This window comes from Mustelus asterias, chromosome 6 (genome assembly GCF_964213995.1).
Source record: "Mustelus asterias chromosome 6, sMusAst1.hap1.1, whole genome shotgun sequence".
Lineage (NCBI taxonomy): Eukaryota > Metazoa > Chordata > Chondrichthyes > Carcharhiniformes > Triakidae > Mustelus > Mustelus asterias.
In genome coordinates, this window is record NC_135806.1 from 107,509,354 (window position 1) to 107,527,286 (window position 17,933).

A 17,933-nucleotide genomic window follows, 5' to 3' on the forward strand; every position below is an offset into this window, starting at 1 on the left:
TTAGATGTGAATTTCCAAAGATTGGGCTGGAGACACTGAAAGTATGGCCGTAAATGAGGAATGAAGGAAATCCGATGCATGAAAGGCTGGAATTGGAGATTTCTTGGGAGAGGCCACAGAGTTAGGGAGGAATTTGAACACCTGGAAGAGAATTTTAAATCAAGGCATTTCTTGACTGAGAGCTTTTATAGGCCAGCGAGCAAAAGAATGATGAGTGAATTGAACTTGGAGCTAATCAGGATATGGACAACAGAGTTTTGGATGGGCTCAAGTTTATAGAGGATTGAAAATGTGAGGACGGCTGGGGGAGCACTGGAACTGTCAAATCTGGAGATAACAAAGGGAAGGATTAGGGTTTCAGCAGTGAATGGGCTGAGATGGGCAGAGATGGGTGATGTTGTCAACTACTCAACTGTGGTTGCGTTCTGTCACTGCCCCTCTGTTAGCAGTCTGATCTGTCGCTACTGTGCACATCTCCAGAAATAACTTGTCCTCTCCTCTGGCTTAGAGTGCTGATGCGATTGTTACCTGATCAGCTGCAGATGAGATTCAATTACTTAGTACAACCATGAAATTTAATTTGGGCCTTTCAGGATCCAGCTCAGTATGTCACTCATGGATGCTTTTAACCATTGAGCTATTGGACAGAGCATTTACCATGTGCATTTGAATTTATTAGACTGGGAAAGACCTCCTCCATCTAGTCTGTCCCATACAGTTCTGATACCTTGTGCATCATGATCAATTGGTGAATGAACAATCAATTTCCAATTGAAAAATTTAAGGATTTTGAAGACTGGATAAAAGCAAATTACTGCGGATGCTGGAATCTGAAACCAAAAGAGAAAACGCTGGAAAATCTCAGCAGGTCTGGCAGCATCTTTAAGGAGAGAAAAGAGAGCTGACGTTTTGATTCCAGATGACCGAGGGTCATCTGGACTCGAAACATCAGTTCTTTTCTCTCCTTACAGATGTTGCTAGACCTGCTGAGAGTTTTCAGCATTTTCTCTTTTGGTTAAGGATTTTGAAGCATTTTCTGAGATAAATCCAAATGAATAATTTGGAAGTTATTGTTGTTATGAAATTCTGCAATCTGTTATTTGTCTTCCTGCACCTTGTAGGATGTTTCGCCGTTCAAGACTCAGTATCAAACCTAATGTGAAACCTGGTGGAAGAGGTTCACAAACTGCCAAGGAGGATGACAAGGCCCACACCTCAGTTCAGCAACCAAGTCCAGAAAGAAAGGCTTCCAATGAAAAAGATGCTTCTGAGTCTCAAGCTGTGTTGTCAGTTCCACCAGCACCACTGCCGAATCCAAGCATAGGAAAGGAAGAAAGAGATGACCCTGATGAACAGCAAGAAAATGTTCCAATTAACAAGTTAGTACTGAATTAATTCACATAAACGTCCATGGTATTGTTAAGGACAGGGCTAATAATAAACATTAAGTTATTTCAAATACCAGAAGGGAAAGTTGAAACGACTGCCCTCAACTGTATTTCGTAATTTGGTACAATGTGAGGAAAGGTTTGAAATCCAGAGAATATGTCCCAGACGTTTTGATAGAATAAAATCATAGAATCCTACAGTGCAGAAGAAGGCCATTGTGCCCATCGAGCCTTCACCGACTCTCTGATAGAACATCTTACTCAGGTCTTTCTCCGTGACCCCACATATTTACCCCACTAATCCGTCTAACGTTTTGTGATGACTTTAAATAAAATAAATGTTTATTAAGCAATAAAGTAAACAACGATAAAGCAAACTAGAAGTACACTCAACTACGACAATGGTTATATACAATATCACTAATTTTACATAGTTCCAAATAATCTGTACTACCGTCACACCTTATAGATTTTAAACATTGTGAAAATCCAGTAACAATTACTGAAATTGGGTAACTCATCTTTTGTTTCATTACGTGTTCCATCAACATCCCATTTTGCCATGCACCATCCTGCCTTTTGACATTTAATCCTCAGTTTCAATAGATAAACTTCAGCCTTGGTAAAGATCTGCACCTTAAATTAAATTTCAACCGTCTTAACCTGTTTTTCTGATCTGTGCTGGACACTGTCAATTTGAGGGGTAGTATTGGCAGTATTGTTGATATTTGGTCAGACCACCCTCCCCGGCCCACGTGATCTACTTTTGAGTTGGAAAACCGTTCTTTAGTATCTCTTCCTTTTTTTTGCACCTCAATGTTGATGTAGGCCAATTGATTTCTCAGTTAATTAAAACTATTAAATGTGCTGGGAAATAATTCTACCTTCCTGATTTTACTAATTTGTGCCTCTTGATTTTACGAATTTGTGCCTCCTGATTTCATTAAGTGCCAAAATAGAAATTAAATTTATGTTAATTGCAAATGGTATTTAGTTTAGAACATTTTTGATAACATTATAGGATTTTCCTTCATTTGCATTTTAGCCTTTTTCTAACTGATATGTAAAATTAATAGATAATTAAAACTTGCATGCCTTTTTTATTTTTAAGGAATGACAAAAATGATAAGGCTGGAGAGTCTGGTGTTAACAGTAAACTCTCTGTGGCACCTTTGCAAAGAAGGAAGCGTTTCTCCACCATGCCAAATTTGGCCAAACCCCGATCCACATCTGTGTCTGTGCAACCATCGATCTGTGTAACACCAAAGTCTCCTCCTCGGCAACAAAGTCCATTGAATTCTGTGTCCAATGCTCCATCCATTCAGGATAATGCAACTCCATCACAGACTTCTAGTACTGACAAACCGCTTCCACGATCACTAGAGAAGCGGAAACCCTCTTCAGGACAAGATAAAAAATTGCCAGAAAAGAAAACCCCAATTCCTCAAGTACCTCAGTTCTCTCCAGTTAAAAGCCCTGTGCACAAAGATACAACGGTAGGAACCAATTCTGCCCGAGCTCCTATGGCACGGAAGACACTGTCCTCACCACTTAAAGAGAGGGTTACCCCCAGCAGCCCGTCTGCAAAAAGAATTGTGCCGTCCCCAAGTCATTCACCTGCACGTCCTAAACCAGCAAAAATGCCATCTGACCTTGAGCGACTGAGGAAAGCTCGAAAACTGCGGGAATTGCTGAAAGAGGAGTTGAAGAAGGAGAAGGTAAATTTGAATACATGTCTAGAGGTTGTTTCTTTGGCTATAACTTTCAACAGCCTCATCGGTTTAAGTGCACAGAAGATATGGAATGAATTGTTGACGAGTTGTGTGCTAAGCTGCAATTCAGTGGAGGAGCATGACCAGTTTGTGCTTGAAATCCTTAATGGGGAAATAGAATGGGAGCAAGGTTCTTTTGTGTCCCATTGGTGATGAAACATCATGCAGCTGCTTGGATTTATTTCATCCTGTTCTAAAGTCAATAAAATATCAAATCATTCTTTGGAAATTGAGCATGTAGTACAAACTGGGATTGAGGATTAAACTTTTAGGATATTTAACAAATGTGATTCTAAATTTATATCCATTCAATTTGAACAAATGGATCACTATGTAGGATTATGGATTGAATCTCCAAAGTGCTATGCTACAGAAGGATAAAACAGGTCTGTGTTTGCAGTTCCTAAAACTGATAGTTCCCGAACTCAGCTGTACCATCAAGGGACCAGAGGAAGAGGGGAAACCCAAAAATCTAGTTACTCTGGGTAGCAGTTTTATACCTTTGAATGGCGGGTTCATCATTTCTATAGCACTGACTTTCAAGCAGGTTGTTAGACTCATTTTCAGCTGCAGCATATGTGGTGTAAGAAAAGAATGAATCATAGAATGGGTCCGACACAGGAGGTCTTGCTATACTGGCTGTCTAGTCCCACTTCTTTGCCACTTTGTTAGTCCCATTTCTCTGCCCTTTCCTAGTAGCCCTGCGTGTGTTGCTAATTTTTACAAATCTCTTTGAACCCACATATCGTGGGCCGAAAAGCTTGTTCCTGTGCTGTACTGTTCTATGTAGAAGGAATCCATTGAGCCTGCACTGACTCCCCAAAAGAGCATCCCACCCAGACCACCCTTTGCCCTATCCCCATAACCCTGTGCATTTAGCATTGGCAATCTACCTCATCTGCACATCTTTGGACTGGAACTGGTTTATTTGGAAACAGAATATGAAGTTGATTTGGACCAGTTTATTTGGAAACAGAATAATAAAGTAATTCTGATACAGAAGTTATAGATTGAATAGATTCTAATTGAGAAATATAGTGGTGAAGATGAAGTTTAAACACTTAATTCTTTCCAACTTGTGTCATAGTAGACAAAATGACGTTAAGGTTGATGATCAGTCATGATCTGTTTGAATGGCAAAGTAGGCTTGACTGGTCAAATGGCCTACTTCTTATTTGCAGACTTGAGCGATCTTTAGAATGATCAGTACTTCACATTTGCCACATTTTCCTTGAAACTATCATTGATTGTCGTAAAACTCCATCTGATTCACCAATGTCTTTTAGAGAAGGAATCTGCCTTGTTACCCAGTCTGCCCTACATGTGACTCCTGACCCATAGCAACGTGATTGACTTAATTGCCTTCTGAAATGGTCTAGCAAGCACTCAGTTCAAGGGCAATTAGGGATGGACAACAAATATTGGCACTGTCAGCGATGCCCATATCCCATCAAAGAATCAAAAGAAAGACTCTTTGTGTGTAGACATGTAGACATTCACTGTCTTGTATTCTGAAAATGACCCATTCAAGTCAGGAAACCTTTTTGATTATTTCAGGAGTTGAGTATTTATATTTTTTAGTCTGGAAGGTGCTGTTTTGTCCTTTTGAAACAGCGTGGTCATTGGAATCCACAGACCAAGTCAGGTGCATTTTAATAGCCATCTTTTGCAGCATTTTAATATCCATTCTTCAAATTTTGGTTTCAGAAGGTTCATTCCAAATTGATTTCATGTTCCAAAAGTTATGGATAGGGCATGCCTTTACGGGACCTAACTGTTGAATGTCACAGTCATGGCAGGAGACTCTGCTATAAAGTATAAGTACACACATCATGCTCTGAGCTAATCATCTGAAATATGTTTCAGAAATGTTGATATCAATGCGTTTGTTAACTACACTGCTCTTTGAATGAAGTGACAATGTGTGAACGTAAAGCACTAACCACCTGCAATGCTTTAGTACTAAATCACTATCTTTAAAAATCATAAACTTTCATGCAAGATAACTCTGTAAATCCTGTAGCAAACCACAGTGTTCTTGCAGTGAATCTCTCGAAAAACATGGACACTTCAAAGCAAGAGCAGACCCATTGTGTTGCAAAGTCTTTGCAAAGTTGTTGAATTAAGAGAGTCATACCCAGCAGTAATCACAGCAAACTGGCATATGTGTAATGTGCATTAGTGTAAAATATGTCTTCCAGACTTTAAAATAATCTTCAAAATAAAATGGTCCTGATTTAGTGGGCAGCGGCAAAGGAATGACACTTGCTGCTCACTACATTGACAGATGTTAGCAGAGCTTTCCAGGCATTAAGAGCAGAAATCAGCTCTGGCATATGTGAACTGAGCAAGAGATAGAGAGGCTCGACAACCATATCAGATTGAGGAGTTCCTATTGAGGCGCAAAAGTCTAAACCAAGAAATACAAAGCAGGAAATAAACATTAGATTTTAATGATTTATAGATTTATTGAAAGCAAAAATATGATTGTGTAATACAGATGGTAATAAGGAAAAGAGATAAAGAAAAAAAAACAAAAATTAAAATTGCCAATATTGATTAACTTGTGAAGGAATGGAATTTTTCAGGGCCAAGGCGATTGCCTGGTAGTAATGACCAATTGTCACAGTTTAAAAATTCAAACTCCTGGATGCGCCATCGCTAACTTGGGTAACTGTGTACTGTTTGAGCACATCCTGTGGAGGAGTGGGGTATCTTTAACAAGTTCTGCATTTCCAAATGTAATTGTGTGCCGCTCCCAGAGGTTGCTGTCCGATTTATGCAAGTATAATGGCGAGTCTTGGTAGCCTCACCATTACAATCTATGCAAAATTTGGACCAATGTGTGCTGTGTAATTAATGCACCACACCAGTTAATTTATGGATCCAGTTGTTCATGTATTAAGTGGCCCAATGGACTTTGTATTTAAATTTGGTATCACATTTGATGTTTTCAGTTCTTTTCTCTATATTGTGATTGATGTATTGCACATCAATGCCCTTTTTAACATTTTCCTGGTAATGGTGCATTGTTACCCAGTTTTTCTTCTTTTGGGCCATTGTAGAAAGCTCGCAAAGAAACAGTTCCAATTTGGGAAACTGGTACCACCCCAGAACGGACTAAAATGACAATGAGAGACTTCATCTACTACTTGCCTGATACAAATCCAATGCTGTAAGTGACCTAGTGATATTCGAATTAGTATTTATTTTATAATATTTCTGATGGAATGCATTTTAACGACATGAAATTAGCTTTTTCATGTTACATTTATTGTTTAAGTGCAAATAATATGAAGTTTTGATATTATTTGAATGCAACTCCTCACAGATCTTCATTTGAAGAAGAAAAGAGACCATCTTTCCCAGTTCTAACCAAAGAGTGAGTATATGTTCAACCATTTAAGCTTCATTTTTAATTAAAAGTAGTGATTTTCACCAGATTTTTGCTTACCAGGTTTTAATACAGGGTTTTGAAATTAATAATAAAACACTGTTTTTGGCAATAATGTGAATTTAGTTTTCCAGGATCTGTTGGGTCGATGATAAAATTGAAAAATAAACATATAATGATTGGAGGATAGAAATTTAGAGTGTTTCCGACTCATCACCATCACATGTATTATTGATGATTCTTAAATTTCTCATTGCCATGGCAATTATAGTACGAGAGAATTTGGACTCTGACATTCACAGCATGTCTTCCGATTTACGTTGTAGGCCGGAAGTGGAAACCAATAATTCCCCACAAAATGAGGATGAAGATGAAGAATCTGATGATGCAGTTTTGGGTCCAAGAGTTAAAGTAGCTGAAGATGGCTCTATTATTATTGACGAAGAAAGGTAAGTCCACAATACTAAAACATTTATGATTTAAACACTTGACCTTTCATTAGCAGATCATCAATTAGAATCATCTTAGATGATTGAATTATTACTGAGCACCATCGTTTATGTTCAGGTATTTTGGTCTCGGGGTCAGATCCTTGTGCCAAAACTACTCAAAGTGATCTTGGTTTAAGATCATGTTTATTTATCCTGCAGCTCTGAGAGAGTCTAAAAATTGGCTTCACCACCGTGGTGGTGGGAAAGTTTTTAGAGATGCTGAACTGGGAGAAAAAGTTGCAGTCACTTAGACAAGTGCAGATTATTTAGGAAAAGCCAGCACAGATTTGTTAAAAGCAAATCACGTTTAATAATTTCTGAAGAAAAGTCATGTTTGACTCTATATTAAATCTCTCTCCATAGATGTTGCCAGACCCACTGAGTATTTCCAGCCCATTCTGATTTCATTTTGGATATTCAGCATCCACAGTATTTTGCTCTAATTTTCATGTATAATTGACTTGATTTACATTTTTTGATGAGGTAACAGAGGGATTGATGAGGGTGATGTAGTTAATGTGATGTGCAGGACTTCCAAATGGTGTTTGATGAAGTGCCACACAATAGCATAGTTGAAACCTATGGTATAAAAGGGAAAATCACCATTTCAGTGAAACAGAAGTAACAGAAATAGGTCATTTCTTATGCCTGCTTGGCCATTTAATCAGAGTGGATAATCTATACCTCATTCATTTATCTGCCATTGATCCCTAATCTTTTGCTAGTTTAACTGAACAAATCTCTACTGTTCCTTAACATTTCATTTTGCTCAACATCCATAACCTTTTTGGGGAAAGGGTTCCAAATTTTCACTACTCATTATGTGATTGCACTAATTTTAAGATTATACACACTTGTTTTAGATTCCTCTACATGTAACTACTCTATTGGATCATTTATCAGTTAAGATCACCCCTCAATCATTTGAATGCAAGGTGCCATACAAGCCAAGTTTATGCAATCTGTATTCATAATTGAACCCTTAAAAGCATGGCATCATATTGGTGAAATTTTGCTGTACCGCTTGCATGGCCAGTTCAGATTCCCTGAGATTCAGTGCTTAGAATGAATGCAGTATTCCAGATGGGGCCAGACCAATGTTCTTGAACTGTAACATCACTTTCTCAGTTCTGAATTCCAACCAATCAATTCAGTCTTTGAAACAAGCACAGCAATAAAGTTGGAGAATATGCATTGATAGTTGAGAGCAGAACAAAGGCCGTGCTTTGTAATGGAGGGAGAACAAATAGCACTGTTTTAAGCTTGCAATAATTTTCCATGGAATTCTTTATTACTTGCTTTACTTTTCTTCAAACACAAAATAGTTTAACAGTTGAGGTTTTGAGGAAGAAGGGACCTATCGTTGAAGAAAATGATCCTATTTTTGAACGTGGCTCTCAAACAACCTATTCCAGTTTTAGGAAGAGCACCCACACTAAGCCATGGTCTAATAAAGGTATGTAAGGAATGAGTTTAATAGCTCTTTGCTTATTAAGCTGTAATTTAAAAGGAAACAAAGCTGTTGAATTTCTTTGTTATTCCTGCACCATTTTACTTTTCCTGATTTAAAAAAAAAAGTCCCCCAAAAATTTAGTGTGCTGCATTCCAACATCATTAAACTGTATAGAGTCAAATATTTAATGCATTTCAGGGAGATGTCAGTGTTCACATCAAAAACTGTTATCAGTTTTTAAAAAAATCATCCATTTCTATTTGTGTATATATATTTTTTCCATTTTGGCTAACTTTTTTTTCCGTTCTATGATATAAAATGTGATTATTGCAGCACCATCCTGAGCTGCAAAATGGAAGTTCATAGTTGGTCCCAACAATTCCTTCTTCTGAAAGTACAGTCTTGCAATTGATAGTGCGGAATAGGATTTGATAATTCCAGTCAGTGAATGTAAGTGTCATGTTTGTTCCCTAGTACACAGTCTTTCAGACAAATTAACTTCTTTAAAATTAGCCTTCGACATGAATATGCATCTCCACACACAGTCTCATATGACCTGTGTTGTCTCTGTTATTTTGGTAGAGAGTTACTATCTGGTATCTGGTGGGGTACTGTAAGGAGGGTTCTTGAGGCCGAGAAGAAAATGTGAGCCTAGTCAGCTGAAGGCGCTGTCGTCAGGTGTAATAGACCAGAGTCAGAGGATGGACCATTTAGAGGTAGTTATAAGACTGGACTGGAGGAGGTGATAGAGAGGTAAAATCTTGAAAGAATTTAAATACAAGGATGAAAACTTTACATTTGAAGACAACCAGAAGCCAATGTAGATCAGCAAAGGGGGGGTGGCGGTGAGTTAATAGGTTGTGATGAACAAAGCATCGTAGCTGTGAGGGACAGCTCGGTGGACAGGATATTAGGATGTAGATAGGCTGGAAAATTGGGCGGGGATCCTGGATTCAGGATTCAATCCTGGACCGGGGAGCGGCGCGGGCTTGGAGGGCCGAAGGGCCTGTTCCTGTGCTGTATTGTTCTTTGTTCTTTGATATTAAACAAGTGACATTGTTGCGTGATTGGATATGGGTAACAGAATTTTGGATGAGTTAAAGTTGGAAGATGTGGCATCAACCAACATTGCAGCAGTTGATTCTGGGGATGACAAAGGCATGGATGAGGTTTATTGGAAGATGGGCTGAAATGTGGAGCCTAATGCAGGTAATGTTGTCGGGGTGGAATTCAGCAGTTTTAGTAATGAAGGGAGTGAGGATGAGGCAGTGATCAGAGAAGGGATTGTAGGGCAGAAGATGATGATTTGATAGAGAAGGTTGGTTGATGGGCAAGGAGTCTTAACCACACAGTCAGATTATGTGGATGACAAGCCAGGATAATGCATCATGCTTACTATCCTGCGATACAATTTGCATATCAAATTGAAAGTTACCGTAGGTCTATTTTAACAAAAGCTAAAATGTGACACCTAGGAGAAGCAAGAACAGGGAGGGTTAAAAATGTGTGACAGCAGAGCAGACCTGAGAGAGGGAGCTGAGTGAGAGTGGTGTGGGATACAAAGCACAGTGACAAAGCAAGTCCAGGTGAGGAAGTTAAGAGAGAGGAGCAGGATATAAGCTGTGGCAGCAGAGCAGGCTTGTGGCTGGAAGGAGCGCAGGAATAAATTGAAATAGTCATATCAGAAACAACAATGTGGGGAAGAAGTGACTGCACAACTTTCTCCTTAACTTTCTAAATTCCCAGTCCCAATGAAGCAATTCACTCTATCTCCAGTAATCATAGAATCCATACAGTGCAGAAGGAGGCCATTTGGCCCATCAAGCCTCCACCAACAACAATCCCACCCAGGCCCTATCCCTGTAATCCCATGCATTTATCCTGCTAGTCCCCCTGACACTAAGGGGCAATTTACCATGGCCAATCAGCCTAACCCGCACATCTTTGGAATGCCCATTTTTCATGAAATGCAACTCATTTCTTCCACACTAATCTTTAAACCAAGTATTCAACTCTGATTTTATTGACCTTGTGTCAATTTGCTCATCGCTTAGGTAGTAAGCAAGAGCCCATTACCATTTGTGGTTCTGCTTTTTAATTTCATAGATTCATAGACGTTTACAGCACAAAGAGGCCATTCGACCTATTGTGCCCATGTCAGTCGACAAAGATCTGACTACACTAATCCCATTTTCCAGTGCTTGGCCCACAGCCCTGGAGGTTACGGCAATGCAAGTGAATATCTTCAGTGATCTGTGGATATGCACTCCAAGGTCCCTTTGATCTTCAGTACTTTCCAGGGTTCCACCATTCATAGTGTAATCTTTTGCCTTGTTAGGCCTTCCCAAGTGCATTGCCTCACACTTTTCCAAATTGAATTTCATTTGTCACTGCTCTGACCACTTGACCAGTCCATTGATATCCTCTTGCAGTCTATGGCTATCCTTCTCGCTATTTACCAACCTACCCATTTTCATGTCATCCACAAACCTCTTGAACATATCCCTGCACAATTTACCTGCTGGCTGCTCATATACCCACAGCAGAACCTTTTTTTTGTTCTACCTTTGTCGTTGGTACCAACCTGGAGTTCGGCATCTTGATCTTCCCTCTCTGGCCTTGAGATGTTCTAGATCCTGGCATCGGGCAGGCAAAATGGCCTTCCAGGCTCATGCGTTCAGCTGCAGATAACCGTACCTATTCCCCTAATGCCCAGGTCCCCTATGACTACTACATTCCTTTTTTACTAGGCCAGCTTGAATTACCCCCGTGCCACTGTGCTGTGGTCAGTATAAGCATTCTTCCTGCTCTCATCCACAAAGGCTGCAAGAATAAGTGCAAGGGCTGAAGCTCCTCCAATACTACCTTCTTCACCTGCTTCACTTGTAGTCACACCTTCCCTATTCCTGACCATGGACCACATCTGAAGTATTTAGCTAACTTAAGAGGTGTGACTGCCTGCTGGAACAAGGTTTACTGGTCACTCTCGCCTCCCCGATACACTGCAATGTCCAAAACCTGGACTCCAGGTCAACATCGAGCTAAAGTTCCTCGAGTTGAAAACACAAGCTGAAGATCTGGTTGTTGCGGATCGCACATCCACTAGCCCCCACATGCTACAGCTGCAACACACCACCTGCCCTGCCATCTTCGTTGTATTTTATTGAACTAATTAGGTTTTCAAGTTTTGAAATAAAAGCCAAACTGTTTATTTGTACTTTTTAATCCAGTTGAGAGCATTGTTCAGTTTATTAAATTTGGTTATATGCTTTAGGTTTTTACTGTAATGTAGCCCACTGTCCTAATTTATTTGATTATCTTTTATATATCAAGCAGCACTCCTTATTCCCCCTCACCCAATTCCTAAACTTAGTAAATTCCTTTGCACTCTGGTGAAATCTGCAGTCAGGTGAAATTGCTCTGTGCTATTATTAACTCACTCATAGAATCATAGAAACCCTACAGTACAGAAAGAGGCCATTCGGCCCATCGAGTCTGCACCGACCACAATCCCACCCAGGCCCTACCCCCATATCCCTACATATTTATCTACTAATCCCTCTAACCTACGCATCTCAGGAAACTAAGGGCAATTTTAGCATGGCCAATCAACCTAACCCGCACATCTTTGGACTGTGGGAGGAAACCAGAGCACCTGGAGAAAACCCACGCAGACATGAGGAGAATGTGCAAACTCCACACAGACAGTGACCCGAGCCGGGAATCGAACCCAGGTCCCTGGAGCTGTGAAGGAGCAGTGCTAACCACTGTGCTACCGTGCCGCCCTAAATGGGCTTTATTTACCCCATTGAAATTTTTAATTTCCTGACTCTTCGTTTAAAACAATGCCCAGTCTAGAGAGGGGAAAAATGGAAATGCTCGCCAACCAAGCACCACTTTCCTGTGATGTAGCACTATTTCTTCCCCCTGTTTTTTCAAACTCTGGAAGCTGATTCTCCACCACCAGCGCACAGAGGCAGCAGTGAGCACCATCGACATGATGCGCAGCAAAAGCTTATGCAGCTTCCGTGAACGCTCCTTTCAAACCTACAACCTGCACTACATTAAAGGTCAAGGGACAGCAGCCGCATTGGGACCACTTGCAAGTTCCCCTCAAAGTCGCACACCATCCTGACTTGGAGCTATATTGCTGTTCCTTCCCTGTTGCTGGAAGCCTGGAATTCACTTCCTAACACCACAAGGACTGCAGCAGTTCAAAGGGTGGCTCACCACTACCTTCTCTGCAATTGGGGATGGGCAAAAATTGCTGCCCTTGCCAACAACACCCACATCTCATGAATGCAAGTTGTAAAACATTTGATGCTATCATACTTGGATCATGGCACAGAATGTGATAAATCCATTGTGTTGAAACTTACGGATTTAAAGAGATATTAGTAACATATTCTAATGTTCTGTATGTCCTTTTTATTCTGTTTCCTATTGCATATTTTGTTTTAAAAAAAAATCTAAATAATTTTCTTTTGCCTTTTTATGTTGATTTTATTTGTAATTCGTTGATTCCTTTAGTAAATTTTAATTCTTTCCAGAAACAGACATGTTCTTTCTAGCCATCAGTATGGTCGGGACAGATTTTTCTATGATTGGTCACCTGTTCCCCAACAGGACAAGAATAGAAATAAAGGTAATTTCAGTTGTCTTCAGATTTTTCCCCCGCTATGTATCTAGTAGTTCATAGAATCATAGACCTTTACAGCACGGATGGAGACCACTTATTCCACCAAATATGCCTTTTTGGGTCTTGCAGCAGCAGGTTGTTGACCTGTGTATCAAAACAAATCCATGTTGCTCTATTTAAAGTTGGAACATGTAAGCATGCTTCTCTTTATTAACATAGTATATGGTATACATAAGATAGAGGAAAAAAAGCTTAAACAATCACTTTTACATTGAAAAATATTTTTTATTAACAGTTTTTTTCCCACAGAACAAGTTTAAACGTGAAGAAAAATTGAATTCATGGAGGATTGACAAAGCATTCAGTAAGTACGCTAACTTTTAAATGGGCGTGAAATTCTTTACTTCAAAGTGATTTATGAAATATTGCATACTTGCATAAACTGTGAAGATCGGACAAGCAACTTGAACACTGGAGCATAACTGGAGTATGATGTCTGTGTCGATATGCGCGATCTTCTTGGAGATCCCCTCCACTTGGAGCCGGCAATTTGCGGTGTCGATGGTAGCCATGATGTGGAGATGCTGGTGTTGGACTGGGGTGGACAAGATGAGAGGTCACACAACACCGGGTTATAGTCCAGCAGGTTTATTTGAAATCACAAGCTTTCGGAGCGCTGCTCCTTCGTCAGGTGAAGTCTAGCGAAGGAACAGCACTCCGAAAACTTGTGATTTCAAATGAACCTGTTGGACTATTAGTTGGTGTTGTGTGACCTTTCATCCTGATAATTGGGGGGCTAAGGATGTGGAAAAATGAACAATAAGCAATCAGCGTATTAAATGTTGCTAATTTTAGAGAAAGTATACTGCTGGACCAGCTTTCCTAACTTGTTTGCTTTTTGCGGTGCCTATGGTCCCCCATGTGGTCCAATGGCTCTGTGGGTCCAGTGTTTTTTTGAATAATATACAGTTGCTCCATTGTTTCTATTTACCTGGTAGTTGAAGCTTTAGCTTATCACCATGTACTCCATCATTATATGTTTTACATTGATGGATGTTTTGCTCTGTACTTTTTAATCTGCTCCTTGTCACAGAGGAGAAGAAGCCACTTGATCTGGAATTTTTTGGAGAGCTGTTGACCAAAGTTTTGGAAGCAGATTCGAAGACGAAGAAAGAAAAGAGTGAGAAAACGAAAAGCCAAGCTCCAAGGAAGCAATCAACGACCAAACGGAACAGGAAAGGTAATATTTTTAATAAAGGTAATAGTTTTAAAATATTGAATAATCAGACTGCAATGGCCATTTTACAGCAAACTAAGAAAGATGGAACATTCTTCAAACTCCTATGTAGCATAGATTTTGTATTTAAAAATCAACGTATTCTTTGCAGTCCATAACTATAATTCCATATCTTTGTATAATTTTTTGGGCATTTTGCCTTGAACTAAGATTGGAAGTTAAGAGCGAAACAACAGAGATGTAAGTGTCCTGTACCATCGTGTCTGTGGCCAGGCAAGAAGGGCTGTTAGGATAATCCTAGGTAAAGACCTTAATCAGTTTTCCTTCTCTAGGTTACAACATATCTTGGTTACTGCCAATGACTAAACTAGGCTAAAGTTGCAATCGTTGTCTGGAGAAAGGTTGATTAGAAATAATTTGAGATTGGGTTTGCAGATACTGAGATACTGCATTAATGTGGTATCCTGATGGGATGTTAGATTACCATAGATTTTTCTGAAGTCTTACATTTAGAAAATTAACCATTTTAGATTGTGTGACAGAACAATCTCATTCTTGTTATAATGGGAGCTGTCAAAATCTGTAATGTTACAGCAAAGCTCAAATAATTTTAAAATAATACTTATGATGAAGGAATCATTACTTTTAATAACGTTTAAAAATAAATTTACTGAACACTTTGTACGGCCATTTTTCTCCCTCTTCTCTCCATGTCCCACCTCTCCCAAAGTCATTAATATGCTACTGCGATATGGTTTCACAAACATTGATTTCCATCCAGTATATTGTCCAAGGCCAGTGAATGCCAGAGAATATTTAGCCACGTGGCTATCTCGACCAAACCAGTACCTGTCTTAGTAGATGTAGCCCCATATACACTGCCAGCAGGAGTTGCTGGATAGGCATTGGAAACTACCCAAGACCAGCAATCAAACTTGGAACCTACCTTATCTTTATAGTTCTGCTGCACCTTAACCAGCTGAGTGCTGCGGGAAGCCCTTTCAAGGGCAATTTTCAACAAAAATGTTTACGAACATATGAACAAGGAACAGGAGTAGGTCATTCAGCCCCTTGACCCTGCTCCGTCATTCAATAAAATCATGGCTGATCTGATAATCACCTCAAATCTGCATCTCACTCCCGATAACCAATCACTCCTTGCTTACCAAGAATCTATCCACCTCTGCCATAAAAATATTCAAAGGCATTGCTTTCACAACCTTTTCAGGAAGAGAGTTCCAAAGGTTCTCAATTCTGAGTAAAAACATTTAGTCTCATATCCATTTTAAATGGACATCCCATAGTTTTTAAACAGTGATCCTTGGTTCTAAATTCTCCCAAAGGAGAAAATCTCCTCTCCACATCCATCCTGTCAAGACCCCTCAGGATCTTGTATGTTTAAATCAAATTGCCTTTTACTTTTACCTCCAGCAGATACAAGCCCAGCCTTGTCCAACCTTTCCTTGTAAGCTAACTCGCCCGTTCCGGGTTATTAGTCTGATAAACCTTCTCTGAACTAATTCATTTACATCCTTCCTTAATTAAGGTGACCAATACTGTACACTGTACTCGAGATGTGGTCTCACCAATGCTCTATATAACTGAAGTGTAACCTCTTCACTTGTATTCAACTTCCCTTGCAACATGTGATAACATTCTATTAGCTTTCCTAATGACTGCATATTAGCCTTTTGTGATTCATGCAATAGGACACCCAGGTCCCTCTGCACTTCAGCTCTGGAATTTATCACCATTTCGATAATATGCTTTTAAAAAAAATTCTTCCTGCCAAAATGGACAATTCCACAATTTCCCAAATTATCCTCTATTTGCCAGATCTTTGCCCACTTATATAGAAATATAGAATTATATAGAAACCCTACAGTGCAGAAGGAGGCCATTCGGCCCATCGAGTCTGCACCGACCACAATCCCACCCAGGCCCTACCCCCACATATTTACCCGCTAATCCCTCTAACCTTCGCATCTCAGGATTCTAAGGGTCAATTTTTAACCTGGCCAATCAACCTAACCCGCACATGTTTGGACTGTGGGAGGAAACCGGAGCACCCGGAGGAAACCCACGCAGACACGAGGAGAATGTGCAAACTCCACACAGACAGTGACCCGAGCCGGGAATCGAACCCGGGACCCTGGAGCTGTGAAGCAGCAATGCTAACCACTGCGCTACCGTGCCGCCCCCGCACTTATTCTATCTTTTTGTAGCCTCATGTCCGCTTCACCACTTACTATCTCTGACTGTATCTGACCTAAGTGTGTCTAATGCTGACACATGGTGAAAGAGAAGTGTTACTTTCCCCAGTACTTATTGCTCATCCAGATGAGCATTCAATTCGCACACATTGCATCGCACCACCATCTATCTAGGCATACAAGCCTATGGACCAAGTGCCGGAAAACGGGGTTAGAATAGTTGGGTGGTTTGTCTTTGGTGTAGACTTAATGGGCTGAAGGGCCTTTTTCTGTACTCTCGACCTCTATGACATCTAGGTGTGCTAATGACCTCCCTCTCTCATTGTGGAATCTACCTACTGAAAAATATGTGCTAAACATTTTTACAGTGTAGAAAAATAAATTGCATTTATTGCATTAATTGCAGGGCTCTGATGAAAGGTCATCTAGACACGAAACGTTGTCTCTATTCTCTCCACAGGTGCTGTCAGACCTGCTGAGATTTTCCAGCATTTTTCAGTTTTTGTTTCAGATTCCAGCATCCACAATATTTTGTGTTTGTATTAAATTGCATTGAGACTTGTTCCATTACCATATGACATTATAATGTGTTGTACATTAGCAAATATGTGTTAAATTAAATTGTGGATTCTTGGGATACTGAGCTGGGTAGTGTTTGGCAAAGGAAACAATTGATGAATCGATGAAGTATGGCAGTTTTTGAACTGACTTTTTTTATCTACATGGTGTGCATTTCCTGTGTTGCATAATTTGCTTGTAAACTTTGAAGCGTTGTGCACATGTGAAGGATTTTGGAATGATGGATGCTTGTTATCTTCTGTCTTTTCACATATCGTGTGCATTTAGGCAAGGAAATTACGACGATAGAAAGTGACCCTGATGACCCTGATCCAGTTGAAGATGGTGACACTGAATTAGTTGAAGCTGACCCTAATGCTATAGTGGAGGCAAATGAGGTATCTTGCAGTGTGGAAGGTCAAGATGATGCACAGAAAAGTGAAACCATATCAAAGCCCTCCCCAACCAAACGCAAGCGAAAGAAGAAAAAAAAAGTTGCTGCGGAACCAGCAGTTGAAGAAACTGCTGAAGAACCACCTGAGGAGGAAAGTGGTTCTCGGGAACCAAAGCAAGACGTACTGCAGTGCAAGAAAGGCAAGAATTGTTTTAGTTTACCATCTATATTTGTTGAGAGAGAACAAAATCAAAAGGGTGTTCATCCAAGAAGAGCATTATTGGAGATGATGGTAAACATTCTCTGCCTCAACAGATCTAAAAGTGAGCTTCAGAATGAAATTACTTAAAGGGAAAAAGCAGAGAAGATTCAGAAACATAATTATCTTGTCAGC

At 39.9% G+C, this 17,933-nt stretch overlaps 1 protein-coding gene across 7 annotated transcripts in view; it reads left to right on the forward strand.

The window, feature by feature from the left end:
- Positions 1-17,933, forward strand: part of LOC144495050 (uncharacterized) — a 78,006-nt gene that overhangs the window by 3,999 nt on the left and 56,074 nt on the right. For 5 of the 7 annotated variants that reach the window (XM_078214883.1, XM_078214885.1, XM_078214880.1 and 2 more), the window contains exons 2-11: positions 1,122-1,379; positions 2,500-3,106; positions 6,226-6,335; positions 6,492-6,542; positions 6,881-7,003; positions 8,371-8,501; positions 13,049-13,143; positions 13,447-13,501; positions 14,231-14,377; positions 17,434-17,739. In XM_078214883.1, coding sequence (XP_078071009.1) covers positions 1,123-1,379; positions 2,500-3,106; positions 6,226-6,335; positions 6,492-6,542; positions 6,881-7,003; positions 8,371-8,501; positions 13,049-13,143; positions 13,447-13,501; positions 14,231-14,377; positions 17,434-17,739 — 1,882 coding nt within the window. In that variant the 5' untranslated portion in view covers position 1,122. Of the gene's footprint in view, positions 1-1,121; positions 1,380-2,499; positions 3,107-6,225; positions 6,336-6,491; positions 6,543-6,880; positions 7,004-8,370; positions 8,502-13,048; positions 13,144-13,446; positions 13,502-14,230; positions 14,378-17,433; positions 17,740-17,933 lie in introns of those variants that run through there. The other 2 variants (XM_078214882.1, XM_078214886.1) reach the window with 2 other exon arrangements.